This window comes from Balearica regulorum, chromosome 11 (genome assembly GCF_011004875.1).
Source record: "Balearica regulorum gibbericeps isolate bBalReg1 chromosome 11, bBalReg1.pri, whole genome shotgun sequence".
NCBI lineage: Eukaryota > Metazoa > Chordata > Aves > Gruiformes > Gruidae > Balearica > Balearica regulorum.
This window is the reverse complement of record NC_046194.1, coordinates 18,147,603-18,171,691: the sequence shown is the minus strand read 5'-3', so window position 1 is coordinate 18,171,691 and position 24,089 is coordinate 18,147,603. Positions and strand designations below refer to the sequence as shown.

Genomic DNA, 24,089 nt, shown 5'->3' with positions numbered 1-24,089 from the left:
CTGGAGCACCTCTCCTATGAAGACAGGCTGAGAGAGTTGGGGTTGTTCAGCCTGGAGATGGCTCCAGGGAAACTTCAGAGCACCTTCCAGCACCTGACGGGGCTACAGGAAAGCTGGAGAGGGACTGTTTACAAGGGCACGGAGTGACAGGACAAGGGGGAATGGCTTTAAACTGAAAGAGGGGAGATTTAGATTAGATATAAGGAAAAAAAATCCAGAAGCCTGTGAAAGACTTTCAGAAAAGGAAAATTTCTTTCCTAACTATAAAGCTGCAAATCCTGTGCTGAAAGAACATTTTCACCCATCTGTCCTCCTCTGCAGACGTTCACGCGGCCCCTCGCAGCCCCCGCCAGTGACTGTGTGCCTCCCCAGGAGTCTGACACCTGCGAGGGGCCAGACAGCAGGAGCAACCATAGAGAAAGGATTTACACTCCAAAATAAGGTAAGATCTGACAGATCTGCACTGCTGCTAGAGTTCAGCGGCAGTAAAACATTTTCCCTCTCATTAAAGTGTTACTTTTAAAGAGATATTTAGAAAAAAACTTAAAAGCAAAGATTTAAACCAATTCAAAGCCCGTAACTGCAGTAACTCCCTATGCTCTACAACTCCTATTTCGTTTCTTTGATATTGCTCTCAAGAAGTCCGTCACACACATTTCCTCAGGATTTCAAGGGGATATTATTATCATTTTTTTTCTTAAAAGCAACATTTTCAGTGTTTCATCTAGGCCTTGGGACACATTAAAGCGTCTTTTCATTATGGCAGCCTTACTGCAGATATAAATAGAGCTGGCCTTTGCTTTGTCAATAGTGCTGGTTTCTTCTTTATTCGGAAATGTTTATGCAGAATTATGAGCCACACACACCTCAGCACAAGGGTGCAGGCAGCTGCCAGCAGAGCCAGTGACGCTGAGGAGTCACTTCACCCGGCCCGTTACTAACCGGTACCTAAATACACGATGCTTCTGGGCAGCAAGGTGTTCGTTTTAAAAGAAAGTGCCAATTCAATCAGTCCACAATTTAAACACTGTCTTCCAGTCTGGTTCTCCTGGTTTTGATGCGTGGTTGGCAACAGTACTGAAATGAAAAATGAAACGAACCCACAGTGTGCCACAGCATCACAAAGTGAGCTGGACGGAGGCAGGTTTACCTCTCAGTTACCGTTACTTCTTCAATCCATTCAGCAACTACGAAACCCCAGCACCCACAAACCTGGCTCCAGCTGAGCAGGACCAGACGCCTGGGTTTCACTTTTGCACATCCCAGCCCGCCAGAGATGCAAAACTGGTTTTGCAGTTTTTTACTGCAAAACCCAGTACATCTTGGACAATTGCTTGACATTGGTTAAATTTAGCTCTAAAATATCTTTGCGACCGAAGCCTTCTCCCATTGACCGAGTTACCTTCCCCCCCTCTGCGGACATCTGTCTCACACTTCTGCTAAAAGTGACATTGCATCACCTCCTCCACTACTGAGTAGCGCTGAAGCTATTATATATAAAAGAAACAGCATTTTTCCTCTATAGTTAAAGTCTGTCACAGGGATGCCCTTTGCCTATTTTAGAATGTTTTGCCCTCTCTGCCACCTTCTCCGCAACCTCCAGGTCTTCTTCAAAATGCCGCCTCATGCACCCCATTGGGGTATTTTATTAAAATGACCAACATGGTCCCCTGGTTCTTATGACAGGCACCAGGAAATTATGTCCCAGCGGTCAAGCTCAAAATGTTCTCTTATAGGTAATTACTGTCGATCACCCAGTCATGAGCCAAATTCACCCAAATGAATTTTACTTTTAAAATTCATTTATACCTTCTCTCTTTTTTACTCTGTATGTTTAAAATTTTAGATTATACTGATGTTAATTTTTTTACCTCTGTCTTCAAAACTAAGAGAGTGATAAACAAGCTTAAAAAAAAAAAAAAAAAAGAGAGAGGAGAGAAAGTGATAAGGTCCCCCCACTAATCCAGGAGCGGGGCTATAAGAAGAACAGGAGAATGTTTCATTCTGGGCAGTATCAGTGTAAGAAATGGAATGGGCATACTGGAGAGGCAGAAGAGCCAGAAGGAAGCCAGTTACAGCTGCCTGGTCTCAGGGCTGGGTCCAGGCTACGTAAACTTTAATATACTCTGGAGTAGCCAGCACACAGTGAAATGCATAAATCCAACAGGGAAGCGCGGCAAAGGGGAGCGAGACAAGGGCAAAGCGGATGGAGCACCCTGCCCACGGCACGCACACAAAGGTAGGCAGAGACGTCGATGAAGGACCCAAAGCAGCAGAGTTAACATGCTCCTCTGCTACACCAGCCCTATGACCACTTTATAGCTCTTTAACGAGGGAAATTTATAGCCCTAAGAAGTCAGACAGATGTTGCTGATACAAAACACAAAGGTCCGTACTAAAAACAGTGCAGGTATTTAATCTGAATAATACATGCTGCCTTTATATAGATGCACGCCTCACTGATACGAACTTAGGTAGTTAAGCATGAACCTTAGCTTCATTACCATCACTCATTGCTTTTCTTCCACATGTGCAATTAGCTCTTCTACAGCAGCTAATGAATCCAGTAGCTCATGAACCATTAAAAAGCAAGTTACTAAACAGGAGTGAGAAACCGCCAGAAGACTGCCGTGGTAGCACCGCTGTTGCCTGGCTTGGGGATCACTTTGAGATCCGTCAGCTGTAGGCACTTGCTTTCTTGGACTTTCAATATGGCAAACTGCGACGGGGTGGCTACCACTGGCTTGGTCTTTCAGATGAGGGTTTGATTTGATGCCTTTCTGCTCTTCTGCAAGCTTGAGGTCGAGCCACCCCTGCCACGGTTGCCTCTGGGAAGAGTGAGGGACAGTGGCTGGAGCCCCCAGCCCAACGCCAGCTCTGGAGCACACGGCGGCTGGCCTACTGATGTTACATTAATAATAAGAACATGATAAATATTATTAGTTAGGTCCCTCTGCCTGAGATTTCCAAGCTTTTTACTGAGAAGGAAAAAATAGGTCTTGCAAAGGCCAGAGGGCACCATTAGTCCCCTTTCCCACGTGCAGACATGAAAGCAGAAATGGCATTTACTGAAGGTCATAGGGCAAAGTCTAATAGATCAATGTCACAGCTTTTAGCCACAGATAACTTGTGATGCCAGCAATTTACTTACCTATATGGACAGAAAAATCAATCCCATCATTACATGAACCTCTTGTTTTTATTACATTCTTGGCGGAAGAAAGTAGGTCAGATGCCTTGAGCATGCACAGGGCATTTCTCTTTTAGCTACCAAACTCTAACCACGGTTTATGAATTTGTGCGATAAGCCAGGTTCAAGCATGCGCGCGTAAACTAGTCTGTATCTTTGCAGGAATACACAAATCTTTGATAGCATATGCATAAACCTAAAAGAAAGGGTGAATTGGTGAATAATATTTCACAGACAAGTTTGCGATGGGAGACATTGTCACGCTGGTTTGTTGTTCTAATTAATGACGTTATAACTTCTGCTTTAGAAATCACATTTGTCTTTCCCAGCTGGGGCAAATGAAGCCCAGAGAGCCGAAGGATCAGGCCAACAAACCCCGCTTTCCTCTGGGATCCCCCAGGTCAGGACTCAGGCAACCCCTGTACAAGGGCTGTGAGGACAGTGACTGTCCTCTCATCCCACCGGCAGTGTCCCTCCCCTCCCGCAGCAGGGACGGCAGTCCGGCCGGGAGCTCGCGGAGGCGGCGGCGGTGGCGGTGGGGAAGGAGGCTCAACGGCAGGGCTGCGCACACAGCGAAGCAGCCTGCAAAAACCCCTCCGGGCTTCAGCAACACCACAGGTTTTCCACACCTGACATACATAGTAGCCCGATAAAAAAACCCCACCTTCATCTTATCAAAATAATACAATATTTTAAGAGTTTTCTTTTCCTGTGGATCGTGGTCATTTTGAAAACGTGAGCGTTGGCTGCAGGCAGGTGATGTGCTGCAGCTGCTTTAACAGGCTTATTTTTTTTTTTCGCTCATACAAACAGACAAGCCAAGAGTCACGCCGGCTGTAACGAGACGTCGCTGACATGTCAGTAACAGTCTGAGTAGCAGAATGTAAATCAAGATTTTAAGACGTCCTTTCCTGGCACAACACTGAACTTCAGACTACGCCTACATTTATCTCCTCGCTTTATTGCTGCCATCCATTCCTCCCCGCTGCAACACTGATCGGGAAATTAAAATGAAAGTCTTTACCAAGAGACGAGGTGTCTGTAAATCCTCTCGTGATTTACAGCCAGGGCTCGCCCCGAGGAAGCGCGCTGCGAGCCTGCGCAGGCAGACGACAGGGATCAGTACGGCTGCGCTTGTGTCCGTCTGTCCGTCTGCCTGGCGAGCAGGAGGCAGCGTGTGCCCGAGCCGGCCGGAGCCGGGGGTTACGTCAGCCTTCAGGCTAAGGGGCATCTTTCCATGTTTCACAGAGTCGTCTTGTCTGGGCAACCGAGCAGCACATCAGCCCCACTCTGGATTTGGCCCGTAATAATTTAAGGGAGAACGGCGTTTCCAGCACACGATCTGAACACTGTCAGGTCTAATGAGCTTTCAGCTCCAGACAGAACAGGCCAATATACGGGCAATGATGGAGAAATCCCAGTGGACTGCAAGAGGGGATGTTTCATATTCACATCATTAGTTTGTAAACCTTTATGTATTTTCTAATTATGCAAAAGCAACAGTAGCAGTGCTGTGAGTAATTTATCAGCACCCATGTATTTTAAATGAATCCCTAACAAGCATGTATTAATGTGACACAGCAGCATTACATAAAGCAGGAGAGACTTGAAAAACCGGGATCCTCGCTGTCTTGAGCAATGTCATTACCATTATCATAGAGCTGCTCTCCAAAAAGTAGAGCGTTCAAACAGCAAGTGATTTTTCCCCCAGGCGCTCTCCGCTTGCCTCTGCGGTGCAGACACAGTTACGGCGTTAACCCACCGCTAGCTGCCGTGCCGGGCTCCACCGCGGGCTGCACCCGCACGCGCTGCCTGACCCAAGGGAAAACGTCACCTCTGCGGCGCAGCCGGCAGCCCTGTTCTTGCAGAGATCGACTTCGGAGCAGTACTGAGACACAGGTGAGCTGGAAAGCCTACACCACAAGTACTGCTGACTGATAGACAAATGCCATCTGTTGTTGAAGATAAAGGAGAGAATTAGTCAAATATTTAAGTGTTGACTGAAAGCTTCGTTGAATCCTGGCTTGTCTGCTGAAATTAGTAAAATGGTTCAGCAACCTTAACCCCAGTTCCATCCAAACGTTTCCTTTCCAAGGAGTGGATGATGGATGAGCTCTTAATTTGAGTTCCCGTAAGGATACATTTTTCCTCTCCAATCCGTAGGCTTAAAGACATCAGATCACTTCATGGGAAACCATTTCTTTTGTAATTATGTCACATTTGATTACCTTCTGTCTTTAACACTGCCTGTTAGCCATGTGGCAGAAAGGAGGTTCAAGAGATTAAGAGAAAAAAGCCCCACAAGGTGATCATCTACCATTCATGCAATGGAGGGGCTGTGATCTCTCTCCACACGTACATTCACCTTTTAATGTTTGTGCACACCCCCACCTCTAGCAAACAGGGAAGGGAGAGAGAATATATAGGTAAACAAGTTTTTCACACTTTGTGTTGAAAAACAGTTAAAACACAGTAATTTTTCTGATTAATTGCTACCATGTTGCCTATCAAAGATCTATACAGCTCATATTCGAAGCTATCACTTTTCTGTGATGTTCTATTCTTTAAAGTCCATAAATACAGCCACACTTCAATACTTCTGTCAGGCATTTGGGATGATGACTGTGTTGTTTTGCTCAATGCCAAGAACACAAAAAGCTTAAAACTGCTAATCACAGTTTTATCCAAAGGCAAAAGCAAAGCATTCGTACGAATGCCGTGTAGAAACAAGTCCTTCATCTTCACTAGCAAAATAAATTTTGAAATTAAAAATCAAAGAGTTTAACTACAGATGAAACCCTGAGTGCTGCACGCACAGAGTTCATTATGGTGTTTTTAATAGGCTCTAATGATGATCTCAATATCGTTTGATCGCACAGAATGCATAAAAATCGCATGGCAGATATTGGTTCATAAATCAAAGCTTTTCCTTACCTAAACCGCTTGCTGGTGGAATTTATTTCCCTTACCTCTTGTCTTCACACAACCTTATCATCAGAGGGAAGCAACGAGCTCTTTATCTTATAACTGGGTGTAATATGCCAGTGCTTCAGGGCGCATGACGGTCGTTACTTCTGCCTCTCTCCCTGACGGGTCTGGGATGATGCTGAGCTCCTGCCTGGCTGCCCGTCCGCAGGACCAGCCTCGTCTGCCGCAGCCTGCCCCGACCGAGGGCCCAGGAGGGACCTAACGGGGAGACCTCTCAGCATGCTGCCCGCTGGGGTGGGATCCAGCAGCTGTTTTTTCAGATAAATGTTTATTTTCTGCTTTGGCGTTAATCTGTCTGGTGGGTTTTTTTTCTTTTCAACAAATCACTTTCTATATCGACTTCAGTTTTACCAGCTAAACAACTTGTACTTAAATTTCCTTTCAAAAGACTTCTCACCAGTCCCCTTACTGTATTTACATGCTGCTTCTGGTACCTGTTTCCATGTCAAAGCACCTTTCCTCAGCATGGGCAACCACAGCCACAGACAGAAATGCAAAGCCTCTGGCCAAGGCATCTCGTGCTTTTCTATCTGCTCTTCCTGACCTATTCAGACTTGATGAAACCAAGAACAGACAAATAGAGGGATCATCTTAGGGGCCATCCTTAAAATGACTTCCTGTGTCCTAAAAACTGCAGCTTTATATACTATTTTATGTATAAATGAAGTCCAGAAAGGCCTCACATCTGAACCTGTTTTGGAAAGAATCACTTTTGGAGAAAACTGAAGAAGAGGAATTTCAAGTGCTGAACATGGCCACAAAGGCGTGAAAGAACAGTATCGCCTTCTCGCAAAACATTAATTAAGAGCAAAATACTACTGAAGTGTCTGGGCAGGCTATCCAAGTGCAATGAGAAGTGAAGCCTTCGCACAGGAGGCACAAGAAAAGCATGTGCAGAATCCTCGGTGTCCTCAAGTCAACTATCGCTCCCATGCGTCCTGACGTAACGGAGACTTTAGCTTTAGCTGGGAATTTCATTCCGTGTTGCAAAAAATTCCTAAAAATAATATCTCAAGTATCTAAGCAGTGCTTGAAGGCTGTCAGCCTGTTTGCCTTCTCCAGGCACTGAGCCCCAAGTCTTTATCGACAGCAGAAGCAATGTCAGCGTCAGACTCTCTATTCAATACTCACGGACATCAGTGCCAGGTAGGAGTAACCAGCTATAAGAGCAGGAACCATTGTGTCCAAAGGATCTTGGGTCTTTCTACTGAAACTCCTAACAGGCCTGGCAATTAATGCCATTCCCAGGAGAAAAAATTAGGGACTGACTTCAGAGCAGCAAGTCATTTCATCTGAGGCATGGGGGAGCCATTGGATAGCAGAGTTGTTTTGTCAGGGACATCCTTGAAACCACTGCTGAGAAAAATACAAAGTTCGACAATAGAATATCCATCCTTTGAGGCCTCCTTTTTCCTTAGTTTTAGTTAACAGCGATTAACTGCATCGGTAACGGTGTGATACGAGTGGCCTTCAATTTCCCACTAAAAGGACGCAAGATCTTGCTAAATCTTTCAACCTGTAAAGCCTTGTCACATGAGATCAACTTTGAGGACAATTTCTGAAATTTCAGGTTTTCAGTAAACTGTTCTAGCTGTGTTTGTCAATGATCAAACACAGACTTTGCAAGTTATTTTACCGAAGCCTCTTAACACAGATACCTGCTATCCATTAAAAGATACCACCATAAATTCAAGAGCAATTTATATTTCTAAATGCCTAGAAACACGTTCTGCTTCTACTGAAGTTTAAATACAGCCAAATTTACATAAGAATTACTAATTGGTTGTAAAGGTCGTGCCTTTTGAATATATGCATATTGGAGGTGTGAAACCTATTAGGCTGTGGTATTATGCTTAGGCTCAGTGCTGAATTTGGATTAAATGGTGTTACATTGATTTGATGAGCTGCTCAGATATGCTGAAGCTGTAATTGAATGCATTAGAAGATGTTAATTCTAACAGATACATCCTTAAAAGTAGTAGCTTAGTGATTTGAAACTGGTTTCTAGTACTTTGCCAGTTTTCAAGAAGGGGAAAGAGGTATTTTGGACTCCTTAATCTGCAACTGTATGTTAATAAATATCTAAGAGGTGCTTTCTTTTCCTTTCCAATATGAATGAATGCCCTCTGAAAGCCAAAAGGGAACTGATGTAATCTATCGATTGCCACTTAAATGCCTTTATAAGCTAATTAGTGCAAAATGTAAAATGTTTCTGAGCAGAAACAAGCAGCGACCATGAAAATACAGGAAGGCTCACTTGGTTCTTAGATATACCGGGGGGACAAATGTCCTGACGCAGAGAGTCACCAACAAGTGAGGAGCGTGGATAGTGCCTGCTGTGAAACTGTTACAAAAGATAATCTCTTGTTGTAACTGAGAGAGCAATGTCATGCCGGCAGCAACGTCATGATGACAGCAGTCATCGTGCGCGCTTGAACCAGCAATGGTGCATCTAGCTTTAATCGACATAGCCGGGATGGCGTCTATCTGGGAGAAATTGGGATGTTTAGGGAAACAGGCGACACTATGAAATAGGTCACTGGCTGGAGCCTGCCCAGGTCTGAAGTGGCTGAAAGTCATTACCATCTGTTCCTCTGAAATGAGGGGCTGGTATCCATCCAGTTCCTAGCAGACAGGTATCCCTGTAAAAGAAACCTTCAAAAGTGATCCTAGTTGGAAATGGGGTTGGCAGGAAGGAGCTGTGGACTGAAGGCTCTCCAGGAGCTCCTTCTAGCACGTGCAGGTGGATGGTGGGTATCTGAAGCTCATTTATGTGCAGTCCCTCTATGATGCAGTAGGAAGCAATTTCTCCTTGCTGTTGTCAATCTGGCACCTTTCACTGACCAAACAGCAGCCATTATGATCAATGTCTGACTAATATCTTTGTTTGAGGAACATTTTAGCTTTACAGCTCTAGGAAGAGATATACCTACACAAGCTTCTTTATGGGATCTTGGAGAGACTCTGTCCTGCACCTCCTGTGCGGAGTCACGGCCCAGCTATAAAGCCAAGCGACTGCTCTTGGTGCCTCTGCACGTGGTCTGACCTCCTCCTCTTAGCCAGGTAACTTCTCCCATCTCTCGGGAAGATGTAGCTACCTCTCACATGCCACAGCCAGAGCGCGCGTCCATATGTATCGGCAATCAGTGTAAGCAAGGATTGCCTTCACCTCCTCACCTAGCCATGCCCTCAGTTAGAAGCTTCCCTTCTCACTGGGTGACGGGCCTGACCCCCTCAGCCAACTGTTGCTTGAACTGGTTAAATGCTGGTGGGGAATGGGCGGCGGAGGACATTCCCCTCGCAGAGGGAATAAGCATCGCACTGTACCCAGGAGAACTCACAGCTTTTTCTGCCTCAGAGCACTATCACTCCCACCGATGCTCTAGCAGTAGTGAGAAAACAGCTTACAGGGAGAAAAGTATCCCAAACCACGGAGCAGGCGTAGTCTGTGCAGCAGGCGCTCAGAAACCAAGTGTCCTCTAAGAGTCCATCTTATTAAGTAGCTAATAAAGACCATACAACAAAGTATTTATGTGAACATATGAATTTAATCTAAGGCAAAGCTTTTGCCCTTCTCTAATCAACTGAAGACGACTCCAATGACAAGTTTCATGGCCGCACCGCTCTATTCAAATTAATTACTCTGCAAAAGTTAACACAACTGAAATTATGTTGTGTGCCTTGAGAACGCCAAGGAGAGAGAAGTACCACTTAGGGCCCATTCTCCTTCCCGCTTGGCCCATGTGGATCAGCCAGAGCAGACGCCATGTCCCGCTCCACCGCTCCCGGGGCTCTGCTCTGCTCCTTCCCTGCCCGACGGAGCTGGCAGCTCCCGACAGATCCTCCTCATTTACAGCCACGCTCTCTCCAGCACCAGGAGAGAGTCACAGCTCATCTCAAGACTATTATTAACGGCACAACAAAGTATTCATACATTTACTCGGCTTTGTACCCTTTCACACGCAACACTCATTCCTTTGATCTCCCCGTGAGAAGGGATTTCCTTGTTATGTCAAACTATTAAGGAAATGAAGAAACACCCCCATACAATCCCTCTCTCTGTATTAATGGTAACAAGACACTCAGAAGATTTTTCTCCCCCTGAGAACTGTACAGTGACTGTAAACAGCACCAATATTTCTAATCAAGTTGTGCTACCTCTTCTGACAGGTCCACTCAACTCGTTTTTGCTGTGCAGATAATACTGCCTCAGGCTGATAATTAAACCGAATACAAATTTTTACACACTCGCGTCACCCTTACAAGGTCAGTGTTTCTCTCACAGGATTTTAATACAAACAGAACCCTTTATAACGTACCAGCCACCACAGTTAATTAAGAACTACCGAGCATCTATTTTTATATAAAGACAATACATATAAGGAAGGCAGAGCACAAAAGCTTCATAAAAATACCTTTGCATTCAATTCTAGCTTTACATCAGATTTATACATACACGTATGTGTGTGTGGGGCCGTGTATTGAAATTTTAAGCAAATCCAAGGAGCCATCAGTATTTATTCAAGGAGCCCTCAGTATTTAATTAGCCTACAGCAGCAAGGGTTTTTTTTTTTTTTGGTCTCCCTCCTCCCTCCCACTTGCACCTGGCCAGCATGTGTGACAGGCAATAATTAGTCCTGCAGCACTGACCACTTTTCTATACAAAAAAATGCTGGTTTGAATGGCATCTGATTGGCACTGCTGAGAGAGAACCAAGAGCTCCCTGAAAGGGCTGAGCGTTTCTGTTTGCCCCTGGAAAGGCCAGAAATAAGAGCTTTTCAGGTCGCAACGTATTTAGATACATAAAAGCGGTCTGAGGCCGTATTTCGGGTTTTTAATGACCCTCACCAAATTCTCTGCAGTTTAGCTTGTGGCTTGGCAAGTGGAGAAAGAAAGGATGATCTTAAATAAAAGCATATACTCCCCCCTACCCCCAAATATTGCAAACCCAGCATTTCCCTAACCAAGGTCACTACACACCGGTGTTCTGGGGTACAGAAGCTTCACCCCTGAACTGCTTGATACAGCCACAGCCAGACGCTGGCGAGCGGTGAAGACACCGCAACAACAATTGCAGCAATCAATGCACCATATAGAAAGGCACGGCAACACACGGCTCCCATCCCCCTTCTCATTCTGGCAAGTGAACACGGATGTCGGATGGCATTAACTGCTGCCAGCTGGGCAAACAGAGCAAGTAGGTCAAGAGCATCACTCCTCCAAGAGTTTTCTTTGCTAAATATTGTGCTAACGACTGCGTTATTGCTCATCAGACTGAGGTTCTGAAACTGGGGTTAAAAAACCCTTTCCCATGACAGCAGAGGTCAGGTTTTCCATCTTGAGATATTTCAGGTTGAGCAAAACCACCCATCTTTGATAAAATGCCTTTTGATATTAAAATCTGCACTCAGGCCTGTCCTGATTGCAGAAAGCAGCTTTCACCAGAACAGCTATTACAGTTGCGTAAAAACAAACGACTGAAAACCGTGTATTAGGCACTTACGGTTTAGAAAAGTTCTAATGGAGATCGAGCAGACTTACTCTAAAGAATTCTTTGGTTGAGCCTGAATCCAAAGTGCCATAGGCTATTTCGGTTTGTTTAGCCAGGTCCTCTGCGCTCTCTATGGGAGAAACCATCCTTTCCACCGTAAGGAAGGCAGCAAGATTAGCAGTGTAGGAAGAGATAATGATGAGAGTGAAGAACCACCAGACTCCTCCGACAATTCGCCCTGAGAGAGATCTATGGAAAAACACACATCATCAAATTGCTTTGAAGACATTCCTTAATATTTTTTTTTCCTTATTGAAGAGAAATTCACATGCACAACAACTCTTTGGTCCAGATCCTCCAGGTATCTGTGAACAGGCGGACTGTGAGCCAGCTCCCGACAGCCCTCCTCAGGAGAGCAAACTCGGCATGCTCCTGGGCTCACCTAGTTCAACTCTCTCTCCAGTGTTTCAGTTGAAAACAAGGACAGTCCATTAAGAAATAATTCATCTGAACCAACCCTATGGGAGGCTCAGAGAGGAACAAGCTCTCCTGACTTCCACAGACCCTTTGCTGGAGAAGTCTTTTGCCAGAAGACTCGTCTTCTCTTCTCGCCCAGCCTTTCCCCGAGGCTGGATTTGCCTGCTGTTATCTCAGCATCGTGTCTCTGTGGGGGCTGCCCAGCTTGGAGGACACGAATGTGCCTTCTACTGCATCGACTCTCAAAATCTAAGATGTAGTAAACTGTAAAAAGGAATCTGAGTAAACGTGCAAAGGAATAACCCAAAAACGATCCAGTGTCCTTCTCTCATCACAACCTAGCAAGAATTACAGACTGAATCTGCATATTGAAGTGAGGAGAGAGGCTGTTTTTTTTATGGTTTACGTTAATTAAAATGTGCATGTTGCACTGTACCAACTGAAGTGTACTCCTGCTTTATAACCACCAGAGCAACAGAGAAGGAAGCAGAAAAAAAAACCAGTGCTCTGTTTTTGTTGTGGTTTTTGGTTTTTAAAAGGATACCATAAGGACTAAAAAAAAGCCGATTTGTAAACATGTAATTACAAAATGCCTAGTGGTCAGGTCTGCATCCTGTCAGTAAGAGGTCTTGATGCTTTAAAGCGATTGAACATCAGGCTCGAAATATTTGTTTGGGGCTGAAGGATGCCAGCGCCACGCTGCTCAGCTGGGTGGGGAATTTCATGGCCACGTACAGTGCTCATTCTTCACACACAGCGCGTTGGCCACGAACCACCTCAGGAGCTGACGCAAAGTTATTCCGTATGTTTTCCCTTAACTCTACTGATACCAGCGGAGAGAATCAATCCCAGACACATTAAATCCGTGGAACCTGGGTGCTGCAGTCCTCAGCTTGTGTGAAGGGAAGAAACAGAAAGCAAGAAAACTCTTACCTGTTTATTTGTTTCCTTCAAGCCCCTCAGTGCCATCCCCAGACAGTGGGTACAAGTTGTCCTACCAACAGATGGAAGAGACAGGAAAAAAGCGAAAGTCCCGTGATGTGCCCCCACCCTCCCAGACTGGGGGGGTTAGCTGGTAAACTGCCTATCTTGGCCAGAGCCCGAGATTGCCTGAGCCGTTTAAAAAATCCCATTAAATTATTACAAAAAAAAAAAAGAAGGAAAAAAAAATATCCATCCAACATTAAAGAACACACTAAAGAAAAAAAAAAATCACCAACATAATAAAACCAGAGCGAGCAATCTGGAATTGGTTAGAGGAACGTGGAGAAACAAACTGGGAGGTGAAGCACTGCTGTTCTCCGCTCTCCCCTGCCCAAGAAACCGCAGCAGCAGCTCCCACCGAGCGGGCAGACGCCGGCTGGTTTCCACAGATCACAGCACGCACCGCTTGCCAGCGCAGTCAGCACCCCAGGGACTGCTGCATCAAGCCCGTACCAACGTGCAAGGCGGTTCCGGTGCTCCCAAAGCTTAGGGAAGCTTGAGGAGTGAAGCATCACCTCTTTGTCCATCGGGAAGCAATGACTGTCGAGGTGTGAACCTCTGAGAGACATCGCCATCGCTCTGGGCTGCGTGCGCTTCCGCAGGGCAGGCACACATCCGCTGGATCACCGACAAGCGGAGGCGGCTTCCCTACCTTTCTTGAGGGCCTCCCAAGAGGATAAAAGGCTTCCAAGTCTGGACCTGGGCTCTGCCGCAGCTGCGCTCACTAGCAGAAGGCTACTGAGTAGCTGCAAAGCTCAGCTGCAGAAATAGCAATCCAGAGTAATGTAGTAAGTCAAGGAATCTCTCTACCTCACTCGTCATTCTTTGTAGGTACCAAGTGAGTATCTTCGGATTTTACAGATGGCAAAAGTCCTTTCTGGCCAGCTCCCTCACCGGTTAGGGTCTTGGCTTTAGCTACTTTGTAAAACTTGATACCCTACACACCGAATCGGCCTCTGACATGGGCTGACGTAATTTTAGCTAACTACAAAGCAGTGCCTGCTGAACTCGTCGCGTTAAGGCTCCCTTTGGAGCCAGCAGAGAAAAGGAGAGGAGACAGACACCCTCAGAAAGAGGTTTATCTCACTTGCCGTAGCGTGGGGTAAGTCTGGAGGTGCCCATCTTGCCTCATGACTTTGGAGGGCACAGAGATGCCTAACTAAAGCACAGCCCATTGCTTTTTGATGGCTACGTCAGGTGAAATTCATCTCCCTTTTGTTCATTCCTTCACTGCATACTTTCCATCTTCAGAGAAGACCTGGAGTTGAATTCCTCCTCCCTGCAGTGAGGTGGATAGGTTCAGAGCCAGACTGAGCAGGGGTCTGGTCAGCAGGTACAGCAGATGAAACATCCACGTGCGCACAGCAAGACCAGCTTTATCCGGGGTTTCCAGGTTCCCGTGGCCCTCTTGCTTTACAGTAGGTCTTGAAACAGGAAGATGAAAAAAAAAGACTTCCCGGGGCGTTTAGATAAATTCAATAGAACTACTGGGAACAAAATAGTATGTGTTCATTCTCCCTATAGTTTCCCACAGGAAATGTCCTTCTTGCACTGGTAGCTGCCCCTTCTGTTAGCAGGACAGGTGGGTGCCTGGGATGAAGATGTGCAGAAGACAAGCATTTTCCAAACCAGTGAAACCTCAAGCTCACACTGCTGTGACAACAAAAGCCTGTGTCAAGCTGCACGCTCACACAGCGTATTACACACAGAGAAAGGTAAAAATATCTTGCCCCAGAGATCTCGCAACCTGCGTGAACTAAGTCAGACAGATACAGGACAAAAAAAAATGGAGAAGAGCTGAGAGGCATGGGAAGGTGGGCATGGCTGGATCCCTTGACGAAGAAGACACTTCCCCGAGGGTCCTACACGCAAGAGAGGGGGCTTAGCTGAGGACCAGAGCTGTTCTCAGAAGAGTTGAGGTCACTTGAAAGAAAACGGGATGTCACTACAGAGTTGTTTCTCCCAGAGTCTTCCAACGAGCACGAAAAGGGAGATTGAACAGCTGCTACTACGAAGCGGTCTGTGCTGACATAGCTGTAACTGGTGGTAGCGCAGGATGGGGCAAAAGAAAAACCAAAACACAAAGCTGACACTGAAGGAAAGACAGACAGACAGACAGAGTCAAAGAAAAGAAGATGGAGGAGCATGGCCTGGCAGCCTCCTTGTCCAAAGGACCCCAGTTCCCCCCAGTCCATCTGCTGATACGAAGACTCCTTATACCCACTGCGGGGGCTGGTGTAGAGGTACGCGGGAGGAAAAGGGTTAGTACAGAAACACTGGGCTGGTAACAAGAGAGTACTTGTACGGTTTGTACTGTGAACCACAGAAATGTTTGTCCACTACTCAGATAATAACTATAGAAAAATCAATCACAGCTTCTAATACCAGCACCACTTTTTCGGAGGAAGACATACCTGTGCATATTGTAATTTAAAAACACACAACTAATGCTTTATGCCAACATGTCGTTTTCCAAATTACCTCAATAAATAGACACTTTGCATGACATTACTTTAAAGTGAATTAGGGTGTTAACAAATGAGAGGAATAACAAAGATCTGGAATAATGGAATTATAACTCAATTATCAAAACAAGGTCAGACAGTGTTTTCAAAAGCGAGTAAACAGGAAGAGTGCATACCTTGAGAGGAAATTTAAAAGGAAGCATGGAGTCAAATGAGAGCAAATTAGTAACAAGAGAAAAACCAAACAAATATTCAAATTCACATTCAGTTTCCAGGAGAATAATGCATTCAAACAAAACCTTATTTACGTATCAAAATAGCTTGAATTTTGTTTCTACTCATGGCCATAAACCATCTACGATTTCCTATAGCGCACAGAAATAATAAACTTCTCGCACTACTCCATTTTTAATTGGGCTCTTCCCATCGACACAAGACGGCTGTTACATTGACAAAGAACCCTGAACAACCTTGGGACCTGGCCCCCCGCTAAGCTGCGAGCTCAGAGCCTTGCTCGGGCGCCCGGCCAGCCCTCTACCTCTCCTCACGCAGCCAGTCGGCCCTCGCCTCCGCTACCGGGACAGAACACAATAAATACCAGCATCTGACTTGAGATGCTTCCATCATAGGAACTGGCAGTGGGAGTTTCAGAAATTCCTAGTTTACCCAGCTCTCTTCGCTGTTTGAAAGTCCCACAAAGTCATTCCCATGGTCTTTAATAGGAGTCTCTGGAGTCTTCTGCTGTGAAAACAGGGAGCTAGAAATACATCCTCTTAAATGACCAACCTCATGAGATAATTTTTAATGAAACCCCTGTCTTTTTCCATCAGCAATTAACTAATCTAGCCTCTTTGTTCCACATGAATAAAGAGCAAAATGAAAATACATGCTCTCATAGAGATTTCAAAGATACTTTCACTCAGAACAGTGTTACCAATTTGACTGTGTTTTCTCCTGATTCCATTTGCTGTACATATCTTACATTAAAGCAAGTTTAATAATCTACTTTTGATCCATCAAAAGTGAATTTTCAATGCTTGAGCTCACTATGCCAAAAACACAGCAGGCTTTGATAGCAGAACAAAACTGCTGGAACAAATGTTGATTCCATCGAGGGATGCACTAACCCCCATCCTTTGGCTGCTATTTGATTCCGTTTAGACGACTCCTATTAAATACAGAGAGGAGAGTATAGGGATATATCCTCTGGAATATCCACACAGCATACTCACCGAGGATAGATCTAACTAGTCATTAGAGGTCACAGCTGTTCCACACAAAGGCAGCTGAAAGAGCCTTTATCAGCAAGTACAAAAGTGATCTCTCCAGACTGCTTGTCGGCATCTCTCTACAAGTGCTGTACGCTCTCATATAAGAAATTTATTCAGACAAAACTCACAATGGAAGAATGAAGCCCCTTTTAATGGCAATAAAATAGTATGAAACATTCATATAGTCAACGCACTGTGAATGGCGGAACCTTACAAAGATACGGATTAAGAATGGGATACTTGGGAACATTCCCTTCTACGGAAAAGAAATTTGACATTTAATCAACTTAAATCAACATATCGGTCAAAGAAACACTGTTTCTGGAATTTAAACCAAGGTATTAAATTTCTCTTTTTTTCAGTAACAATGCACGTAACTGCTTGGAATCTGTTCCCCTGAAAGATAACTGGATGATGTCTTCAAATGAGGGCCATGTATTAATACTGAGCTAATAGCTGCTGATGGACAGATAAAATAAATAGGTTTACTGCTGTCTCTTTTTTTTTTTTTTTTTTTTTTTTGGTAGGTATATCCAAGGCACTTATCATGGTAATATTGAAAAAAAAAAAATAGAGTACGTTCCACTCATTATATAAGGTAAATGGCTGGACATGTCAAAGAGTCACATGAGAGCTTAACAAAAATCCTATGCACGTCTATTTAACTGTCAATAAACAGACCTAGCGGAAACAGTGCAATGCCTGCAGCTTTCCATGTGATGTCCCAGTGCTTATTTCCCGGTCCTTTATATTGGGCACACACATGGTCAACAGCAATTTAAACGTTATCACTACTCATCACCTTTAAGAGCAAGCAGAGAGGCAAAGTTTCGATAGAGAGTTCAGGCACAAAGCAGAAACAGAGTGTACGAACAGGAGGAGAAGGCTAACAGCTCAACTACAGTCAGGCAGCACACCCCAACACTGGTAACTGCAAAAACCAACGCAGGGTCGTGTCCAGGCAAAAACGTGTGCGTGTTTTACGTAGGCTATATATGCATCTGTCGATAAGGATGAAATCTAATTGCTGCTTTTAAGACTTTTAAAACATATGCATGACTTGCATCAAATACGAACAGGCATATGGCAGTATCTGTGGACGTCCTGAATGTCGCTGCGGTCATTAGGAGATTTAAATGTGCGATGACTGTGAACTTCAAGGATCATTATTACATTATAACTGGTAAAATCCTCACCCTTTCTGTGAAACTTCATAGAAGTTTCGTCACTTGCTTCAGTGAGGCTACTCAAGATCCCTACCGCTATACGGACCAGGAAATCCTGGTAACTTTTCAATGATCCAGCTATTGCAAAAGGCACATAAACATGGAGACCGACAAGGTGTATTTCAAATCTAAGTGCTTAGTTAGAAAAGATCTGTCTCTCTCGCTTGGCAACCTTGGGAAAGGAAAAAACTGCATCCTGTTTGTACTAAGCAGGTATTTTTAATAATTAAAATAGTTGTAAACTGGTTATTAAAATGTCGTCATGCAAAATATAGCTAGTCCTCCATCACTAAGAAACTAGATAATTTTACTGCTTATCACAGGCATATCACCAAAGTATTTTACCAGTGTAAATGTAGAAACATTATATATATTATATATATACCATTTGTGGTATGCATTGTTCAGTTTGAGAGAACTTCACTATTCTCAGGTAGTTTTCAAAATGCTTCTTTAAAAAAAGGAATATCAGTCTACAATAGTTAATACCAGTGCTCTCTGTTAAATCGGAACTAATATCAAATATGTTTTACTGCAGCCTTATTCAGAAAGGCTGTCTTCGTGAAAAAGCTTTATGGAAACTGGCAATGCTTATTAGACCGTACTGACTAGGAACACAGGGACAACAGATTAGACTGGATTGAAATAACGATACACGTATAGGGTGGTACGCAGTCACTGTTAGGGGAGCACATAGGGAGACCTGAACAGATGAAAGACGGAGGTAAGCAAATCAGTCATAGATGAAAGGATGGTTCAAGAAGAACAAAACTAGCGAAATTAGGCACAAAAGAAAGTAAAAAGACTAGCAGAAGTCATGACGGGAGTGGAGGTGTTTTAAAGTGCTGTTGCATGTGACTTTTTAAAAGAAACAATTCTTATTTTGCAAAGCAGAATACGTTATATGCAACAAGGAGATGACCGTAAAATGAGATATGCAGCAAAAACACGGTAGCCCTCCAAGCATTGCTGAAAACAGAAAACCCTATGCATTTTACAGCCTCAACATGGTGTATATAAGTTTGGCAGAAATGCATAAATGGCATTAAAAGGCAATGCCGCTCACTCTGGAGGTGAATGTTAGCAAGCATGGTGGCTTGATGATGATGCTTAGCATTGAATGGAATGTCAAAATAAAAAATCTGGAATTAAAAAGAAATTTGAAAAGTAACATATATGCACCATGGCATCAGAAAATGACCATAAAATGCAAAAAGGTGATGGAGTGACATGGAACAAACCTTGGAGAAATATCGCATCCTTGCTGCATAAAGGCACCCAGGGAAAACCAAAGGCTGTTAAATATTCCAAACTCATTTGGAGGGTCAGGAGGATTCTGAGGGTCACGTGGTTCTTCACTGCTGTCTTCCAAGTGCCATTCGTAAGGGCTGAATCTGCTGACTAGGAAAAGAACTACGCTGACGCCAATGTAAGCAAAGACTATACACATCCAAATCTCATAAGCCAAAGGATCCAGGAAAGAGAATACGCCCGGTTTAGATTTCTGAGGCTTCTTGATCATGATGGAGATGCCCAGGCTCATAAAGGGTTTGGAAAAGTCTATGACTTCTTCTCGCACCAGTGTTATGGTGAGGGGGGCAACAGCTATATCTGCTCTCTGAAAAGGGAAAAACAAACCCAAGTTAGTTACAAAACAGTTGCAACATAATCACAATCTAGAGTCTCAGGCTAACGAATCAGATGATAAATTACAAGAGTGAGTAGGAAACATTTTCTTTGAGCCTATTTTGCAGTCACTGAAGTTAAGGACTACACGATATTGATAGAAAACTATTAACAAGAAAAATTACCATCAGATCTATGCAAGGACCTCATGACAGAGGCAGATCTGTACCAACATGTATTTATGTTTCTATTAAGTTAAAATGGAGTAATAAACACTATGCCACCTGGACAGTAAGATGTCAACTGAAACTATGTCATTTTCTAGTAATGGTCTGTATCCATCCATCTTGAAGACTTTGGGCAAATTATGTGTTTCTTATATTTTAATTTTCTCTTTTCCGTTCTTTCAGCAAGTTCTCTTGCCTTACTGATTAGTCCAGGCTCTTTACAAGGAACCTAAGAGAAGCAACCAGACACTGAATTTCGGCTACGTTTGGGCACAACCACTCATCTACCCCTTTGAAACCCCTCTGCAATAAGGGGATAGAAGATGGTAAAACAGTGGGGTGATAGGAACCAGCCAGCCAACCCTTTCAGTACAGATTCGTGAGTCCCTGAGAAGTAAATAGCCTGGGTTATCTGAGAAGAATGCAAAGTAGTCTTTTTCAGTATAACGTATGCTGTCCTATTTTACAGAACTTAGCTCTACAGACCTGTAACATAGACCGCACTCTGGGGCTGTGTCATCTGGAAGCACAATCTCATCCTAGCGTGTTGGTATACCCTGAACCAATACCCTGCCCTTCAATCAATGCATCTTTGCTGGATTCCATAGGAGGGTAAGAGTGTAAAGTAAAAAAACCTACTTAGTTACCTGATCAAAAATAACATTCCAGAATAATATGTTTGCAACATATTTAATTGTATCTGTATTTCTATGCCAGAAAGATTCACGTCGCACTGTTTAGATAACCTAGCCTTGATTCAACCAAGTACTCAAACAGGTGTCAGCATTTGCAACAGAGGTGACTAGAATGTTAAAAAAAAGCCCTTTTCATTTAAAAATTGTTGTTATGAGAGTCTACATACACTTTTTTGTAATCTATTTTAAACACTCTAACTATTCGTGTTATTGATACTTTTAAAGATGGCCTTTCGTTGGTAATTAAGAATTTCAGAAAGAAAAAAAAGATTCTTAGGGCAAGTTTAACTTACAGTACCTAAACCACTGTGCACCTTTTAAATCAGATTCTTGTTCCCTACTAGTAAGTATGCACCTCCTTCTGGTGGAAAAATAAAACCTGATTAAGTAGAAGTTTGAATAAAAGTTAATAGGAAATGTTAATAAGAAGTTATTAAAATCTGTGCCATAAAATAATTGAATATGCCTTTACGTTAATCTGATGGCGATGTCCGTGACTTTCATTAGTATCTGACTTGTCCTTCCTCCTAGATAGCTGGTTTGGGTTTGTTTGGTTTTTTTTTAAAGTTTAATAAGCAGAAATGGCAAAGGCTTCTCATAAAGTTAATCTCAGTATCAGATGCTCTGTGCCAGCTGGTGCCTCAGCAGCACTGTGCAGCCATGCTCGAGGTAATTTCTCAGTGTTTTTAAGTCCGAGGCTAACGGCAGACTTGTCGGACAGAGGACTGGTCCTCTACAGCCCTTCCTGCAGCCAGTCTCCTCCCCGAAGTACCCATCTGCACACACCACCTCTGGATTTGCTCCAGGAGATCTGCTCAGGATTATCTCTCAACAGTTTGTACTGGCATGTGCAACTGCAAGGTACGTGTACAAGTTCTCTGCTTGGAATAATCAGATAAACCATGCCTGTGCGCGTAAGGAGGCCATTCGGAAGTCATGGCCCTTGGTGCACCCTCAGCCCCTCCAGACATTCATCACCTCTCCCCTTGAGTGAGAGCTTCCCTCGAGGAGAAAACCCTCACCTGATTTGTGGTCACTTACTGCAAAAAGTCTAGTTTAACGTGGCTTGAATATAAAAACTGAAAACGCCGTCTGCCTTTGCGCGCTTGGGTGTTCACTGGCTTTGCAGATGAATGTGCTAATCACCTAAATAATAGACACGAGTGGAGTGCGGTAAAAGGACCGGCTGATGTCCTTGCTCACTGATGAATTCCCCCCAAACATCTATTTGTCTGGTAGCTGCTGCTTGTTGAGCTACCGTTAAACATCAGATGTCTGCAGTCAGTTGAGACGCACACAGAATATCAGCTTTAAACTTAGTCAGAGTCCACGGCTGGCTGCAAGACTAAGCACTTTGACCAAGGCTACTGTATTTCATGTTGAACTAATGATGTACTTACAAATTAATCCTTATTAGAGCAAGCTTAATGGATCAGGACCCCTGCAGAGACTCAGCAACGATTCCACGTGAAGTGAAGCTTAGGTGGGAGGCAGGTGCCTTACTGCCCGGCACGTCCTTCCGCACACGGACAGCCAGCCTTGAACAGCTCGTCAAGGTAGGAAAAGGCTGGTTCAGCTATAAGAACATTTAGTTTCTGTAGCGTTTTCCTGGACTTGAAGAAATTTAATTCTCCCAAAGTAATATTTTAATTGCCGAAGCAGACACGGTGGAGCTCTTCCTAAGTGCTGATGCAGCGTGCAATAAAGTCTGTATCTCCTTCACGAGCGGCTGAGTTCATGCAGGATGTTCCTGTGGGGTCTTTGGGGGATGAAGCTGATGCTGTGCTGAAGCACAGACAAATCAGTTTTTAAAGGCCTGATTCTTACCATGTCCTCATTCACATCAGACAGTATGGTTTTCTTTGTCAATGATTTAAAATTGCATTTTAATATTACAAGGGATATGTATATTTATTTTTCTGATACTTTTCTGTCTTCCTGCTTTTCTACCATTTTTTATAGGCATCCAATATATTGGAAACACCAACGAACACACTCATGCCCTAAATGAACATGGCAGCAATTGTTTTCTGCAGAAGGAACAAGCACGGGTTCAGGCACAGGGTCTCAGGAAACCATCAACCAGGGCACTGAGAGGGACCGACTACAATCCAGCACACGAGCCTGGTTCCTCACTGCTTCCCTGAATATTAGTTGCACTAGAGAGGTTAAAAACCAGACTGCTCTTTGCTTATTTATTTAGAGATATAGTATTTGAAATGGAGAGCTTATGGAGAGCTCTAAGCACCCTAAAGTATCATTAATAATTGCAGCACAGTTGTGAATTTCCCTCCCTGTTATGGCTGCAGATAAGCAGAACCCATAAAAATTGAGCTCGATCAAAAAGAACACAACCACAACCATGCCCTTCCCCGTGCAGAACTGGAGGGGGGTTTAAGAACCTCAACAACTAAGCTCTGCTAATCACTCATGACTAATGGCGTTTCAAACATCATCTTCACTGCATTTGAGCCGGGCAAGAAATGTCATGGATTCCTCTGAGGCTTGTTCTGTCGTTGCCTACTAGCGTGGGAGGGACGGATTTAGAGAGGACATGCAGCACAGAGGCGCTACCCACTCTGTTCAAAGCTGACCCCAGGGGGCTGCAAACCTCAAGACTCTTACGAAGAGAAAGAAAAAATAGCGAATGGAAATATCCCTCTACATGGAGAAAGAAAAACGATAAGATGTTCCACCTCTGTAATCCAAAAGGAGGGATCAAATTCTTCTGCTTACAGACCTAAAGATGAGTCTTCCTAACTTCAAAGCTATGCACTAGAGAGAGCAAGAGATACCGGCTCTGCTCCTGCCTCTACGTGCTTCTGCTCATTCCTGCTTGCAGAACCGAACAAATTCTTCACTATGTGTCGCTTTTCAAGAAGTGGGTCTGGGCTACAGCCGCTTTGCAAGACCGTTGTGTGCCAGGAAGCCAGCCAGCACTCGGACTATGTGCAGGCCGAAGCAGAAGGACACTGCCCGATTGCCATCAGGAGCCAAACCTCCAGGCACCCCAGAAGTGCTGAATGCAGGTTCACAGCGGCGTCGGAAGAGACTGCGCTGGAATAACGACTGACTCAGAGCACATGTTAGGACTGCTCAGTGCAGTCTGAGGTTTCCAGGTATCTGAAAAGGATGTCAGACAGAGCAACACATCATCTGCGGTATCTGCTGGTAAAAGCTACCTTGTAAAGAGAGTCCAGTACACCCCAGGTATCAGGGCGTGTTGAGAGGGCAGGTCACGGGGTAATGTGTTTTTAACACATTAGATCACACTTATTTAAAAACAACAGCCGATACCTGACTAGCAACATGCTGCATTGAAGTCTTAATGTGTATTAGCTGAGCAGTGCAAAAAGGTATGAAGGTGTCAAAACTGCAGTTGGCCTTGTCTGCTGTAGTTTGTCAATGTTAACTCCACACGTGCACATGCCCACGATGCCTTCTGAGAC

General features: G+C 44.2%; 1 protein-coding gene across 7 annotated transcripts in view; it reads right to left on the bottom strand.

Moving 5' to 3' along the window:
• GRIA3 (glutamate ionotropic receptor AMPA type subunit 3) overlaps positions 1–24,089 on the bottom strand; it is a 156,065-nt gene that overhangs the window by 25,794 nt on the left and 106,182 nt on the right. For 6 of the 7 annotated variants that reach the window (XR_012837301.1, XM_075763570.1, XM_075763569.1 and 3 more), the window contains 2 exons: positions 19,334–19,710; positions 11,720–11,918 (listed from right to left, as the gene is read on the bottom strand). Coding sequence is in view for 6 of the 7 variants with exons in the window: in XM_075763570.1 (XP_075619685.1) it covers positions 11,720–11,918; positions 19,334–19,710 (576 nt within the window). In the remaining variant the exon portion in view is untranslated. The remainder of the gene's footprint in view (positions 1–11,719; positions 11,919–19,333; positions 19,711–24,089) is intronic. The other variant, XM_075763575.1, reaches the window with a different exon arrangement.